The sequence below is a fragment of the Gobio gobio genome (genome assembly GCF_949357685.1).
Source record: "Gobio gobio genome assembly, chromosome: 4".
In the NCBI taxonomy this organism is placed as follows: Eukaryota; Metazoa; Chordata; class Actinopteri; order Cypriniformes; family Gobionidae; genus Gobio; species Gobio gobio.
The window spans coordinates 46,929,009-46,933,612 of record NC_137100.1 but is presented as its reverse complement, the minus strand read 5'-3'; the positions used below and the strand labels follow the sequence as shown (position 1 = coordinate 46,933,612).

The following is a 4,604-nucleotide window of genomic DNA, read 5'->3' as shown; positions in this document are numbered from 1 at the left end:
AGAAGTCCTCCTGAGATGAGTATCAAAATAGCATGGGTCGTAATGTAATCTAATGATATCTGGATTACTAACTGGAATACATTTGCCCATTAATCCAATTTGAGTTACACAAGAAAGATTAATTTATCTGTTTTTTTTTTTTTTTTGTCCTCTCAGACTCAGTCCATTTTTTAATGACGTTTTCCCCTTTCTGTCAGGGCTTCAGGCCATCACTAAACCTTTTGAAGGCAAATCCATTGCAATTACAGGGATCAGTTCTTAAATTTAACATCAACGTAACACCAGTCATGAAAGCTATAACATCTAAATACAGCTTTATTTCCCAGGCTAGAGGCTGTGTTCATTTTTATAAGCAACAGATAACATTCCAAACATCCTGTCTTCCTTGCTTAGATTGCTTGCCATCAACTTAAAATTGAGCTTCAGGCTAGTTTTATGATTGCACTTCCACTGAATTATATGGTTGGATACACACACACGAGGACCCGAGCTTCTAAATGACTACACCACACTATAATTTCCTCACCACAGGCTAGTCAACACAACAAAGAGGAAAGTGTGCATAAACATGAGTTTAACAAGGGATCAAATCAGACTTGAATGAAAAGGGTGTTCCTGCCCAACATAGATTCTAAAAAGAATAGAACAGGACAGGGGAAAAACATAACAGTAAAAAGCTAATTATTATGAGTAATTACCAACTATGGAGTTGTTTTAGCAAGAACTGGATGATACATGCCTGGAACCCTTAATAAATGACATTTCCTGAAACCATTTCAAACCTCCGCCTACCAACTTCACTCGTTAAAATGTCATTGGATGAGATACAGGTTCAGCTCGCTTCCCACAGGATTTCACATTTACTTCAAAATTTTCCCTGAATAGCTATATAAAAAGGTTATGTTTTGAAGTCTAGTTTAAATTGGTTAGTTTGCTGCCCGCTTTGCCTATTTGAATCATATTGCCTGAGATTATTAATGAATAAAACAATATACAGTGTGTTAGGACTATAACGGAAGCAGTCAAGAGTGGTCAGTACTCATAAATATGAAGAATTGCACACATTTTTGACCACGCTATTTGGGGTTTAAGAGTTTCAAGAATTGCCATATTTAATTCACTTTTTATTGTTTTTATTTTTAAAGCTTAAAACCAGGATGGAATAATTACACTTTAAATCAATGGGTAATATACTTTTTAATTTCCATAACAGATGATGCATTTATGACAGAATCCAACAAAAAGTAAAGCAAATTTCTTTGCTGTAAATCACCCTACGACTAAATCTACAGAATAAAACACGCATACATAATCAACAAACTATGATTAAAATGAAAACAATAATCAATATTATTTGGGAATTTTTAAGTGTACACACACAGCATTATGCGTATCAGATCAGCAGTGTTTCCTCTGGTGGGATGCATTTTACATTAAGCTTGAGAGAGGTCTGTGCACCTTGCCAATATGGTTTTAAAAACAAAAAGTAACATCACATGAGTGTAGAGGTTTAACCACAACTCCCATAAAGAATGAAAAGAAACATGTTCAATGAACAAGTTTGCTTTGCAAAAGCAGGAGACTTCAGATGCATTGCGTTTAGTGTGATGCGAGAGATATTCATACCCTAAAGTAATGGTTTTCTGCAGGAGGATCTTGAGTCGAGTCTTCCTCACAGATTATCTCGCTTGCAACAAAACACACACACACTAAATTGACAACCCCCTGAATGTGTGGGCATGTACAAAGACAAACGGCGGAATGAGAAAAGACGGGGAAGATTGCCAGAAGAGGGAACAGAACATGCAGAATGTTACATCTCCAACTCACACACACACACAAAACTGGTCCACACAGAACACGAAAGACAGTAGTAACTAAAAATAAACCCAGCTTAATAACAAAAAATGACTGCAATCTTAGTCATCACCAAATACAGACATAATATGAAGACGCAAAAAGAAACGTTTACTCAGCATTTGTGTAGTGCTTCTGGATAAACACAGCATTCCCTTAAAAGAAATTGTGTGAGACCTAAATAACTAAGGAAAGATGGGGGAGGAGCTTTACTAAAACAGAAGAAAATAAATAAATCCAAATTTGAACCTCAATGACTCACAACATTATGTTTGTGAACACAACCCAAGGGACCCATCGTCCGTTTATGAAGACTAAATTAAAACCGCAGTGTTGAAAGGTTTCTCTTAACTGTAGTAAACATACCCTTCCTACCCCTGGATGAATGACGAATACAAGCTGCTCTAAAACTCTGAGATCTTTTGCGCATGATGTCTGTTCTCCATGAAAGGAAGAATACACATCATGGAAGACAGGCAATGAAATTTGCTGAAAAGAACACCTGCGCATATGTGGAATATAAAGTGGATGTCTTTATATTTTGTGTGTCGCGTTATAGAAGAGAGATATTTTATGACGGATGGAAACAGAAGGGATAAAGAAGGGTGTTGGGAATGGACAAAATAATGAAGAAAAATTCCTTGGGATTCAGTCAATGCTGAAAGCACAGTCTGAGGGAAATGCAAGACAGTGGGGGTTCTTTCTCTGACTGGTCCAATCACGTTTTGGGTTTTCCGCCACCCAAACGATGCCCAGGACCTGCGGTTTCCACTTGGTTCCCTCCATTTCAGTTCTTCAGCACTAACTCATAGCACTGGCACACAAACTGATTGACCTCTGGCGCTCTGCACTTTATCGACAGCTGTGGAAAGAGACAGAGAGATTCAAATGAATAAAAAGACACATTAGCGAGTATCAAACATTGATTTAAATTTCATAATGTTAAGAAATGGAGATTTGAGTGAATGCTAGGAAAATTAAGACATTTCCAAGTGAAGAGAAAAAAAGTTGAAAAACTAGTAAACACTAGTAATGCTGAAAGCCTGCCAACACACTAATACAATATAAATCGTTCAATGTGCCAAGAGCAACGACACAGACACAAAATTACAAACACTGCCAAGTAGAAGACCAAAACAAGCTTCAACTTTACAAACAACACTTTTTGCCTTATTTCTAGTTGAAGAAAAGTGAACTTGAGACGTTCGTTTCAAATCTGAAAGCACATCAGTGCTCCACCTCTCTTAAACCGAGAACATACACTGTACCAAGTATATATAATATGTACTCTTTAAATAAAGTACACTATCATTTAAAAGTATAGGGTCATTAAGTTCTTTTTTAATTCAAGGATGAAATAAATATATTTTTTTATTTAAATTTTTCTGGCAGTAAAATGAAGGCATACAACATCAATTTAATTGAGCTTTTAATCATATGCAATTAAACTTTTGTCAAACAAAAACAATTAAAAAAGTTAATTTATTATTATTATTACATTGAGACGTAGTTCAATTCTACTGTACAAGTAATATATTTCGGTCACAATAAAAGTTCAGTTTAACTTGAAATTTTGACGGGTTGCCGTGAAGACCTTTGAGTTTCTGTGTGTTTATATGGCGACGATAGTTTTCCTCAAATGAAATGGTAAAATGCTCATGAAGTGACTCTCAGAGCGGCTCTGGAGAGGAAGTTCATGCATTCATATCCTTATATAGTGAGGCTTCAGTGTGCGTGTGGTAATTGAAACATTCATTCACATACACTGTAAAAAAAATTGGGGGGAAAAATTGTGCAAATTGATCATTACATATTGGCCCAATAAATGATTTCCAAATAATTATCGCCATGCAAAAAGATGCATTGTACTAATCATAGCTTAAGGTCTTCACTCAAAATTAAAATTGTATATTCACCAAACATATTTAATTGTGCTCCTACGTCCTACGTCCGAAAAACGGTATACGCATGCGCAAAATGCACTTGAAGAAAACCGTTTGTGTGGAGATTTCAAATGCGGAGACGCGGGAGCGGCAGCGCGAGCGGAGCCGAGCCAGCAGGTGCTGAAGACCGAAACAGACATTCCCAAGAGAATAGAGATATTCATCTCACAAAGACATTGGTGAGTATTTAGCACTGAAATTATTCTCCAGAGTTTTGCTTTATGACCGGGTATGACGTTTAAAAGACATTTTGTAGAATCACGAGTTCATGCATTCATTGGTTTCATGCGTGTGTTCTCGTTTACCACATAATTATCTAATGGTAGCCTGTAGCCAATAGTTTTATTTTCCTCATGTCTTATATGTCTAAAACAATAGGTAATAAGGAAATGAAGTCATTTGTGTGATATGTGTGGCATGCGACTGTTGAACACGGTGCGTTTGGCGTCGGCCTCTTTCAGGGCTTAAGTTATCGCCTTTTAATATCAAACACGTCAAGCTCGTGATTTTCTTATGTCCATTCATTAGTCTCATCCTCATTATATAATGAAGAAACTTCTGTTCAAACATATATTTATGCTTTTAGTCATTTTTGTCTTTTGGGACAGTGAGAAATAAACAATTGTTACTACAATTTAAAATATTTAATTGGACCAACCACACAGTTTCACTGTAAAACATTTCTCCAATTCAACATTTTCTAGTGACTGATCACATTTAACTAAATGTTTTAGTTGGCCAAATTGAAAAATGTAGATGTGATCGGTCACTAGAAAATTTTAAATTGGAGAGGCCTGACATTTT

General features: G+C 36.1%; 1 protein-coding gene across 10 annotated transcripts in view; it reads right to left on the bottom strand.

Moving 5' to 3' along the window:
• Positions 1 to 1,082: 1,082 nt before the first annotated feature.
• Positions 1,083 to 4,604, bottom strand: part of ap1b1 (adaptor related protein complex 1 subunit beta 1) — a 52,146-nt gene continuing 48,624 nt past the window's right edge. For all 10 annotated transcript variants that reach the window (XM_079816335.1, XM_079816343.1, XM_079816336.1 and 7 more), the window contains one exon: positions 1,083 to 2,719. In XM_079816335.1, the coding sequence (XP_079672461.1) occupies positions 2,645 to 2,719 (75 nt within the window). In that variant the 3' untranslated portion in view covers positions 1,083 to 2,644. The remainder of the gene's footprint in view (positions 2,720 to 4,604) is intronic.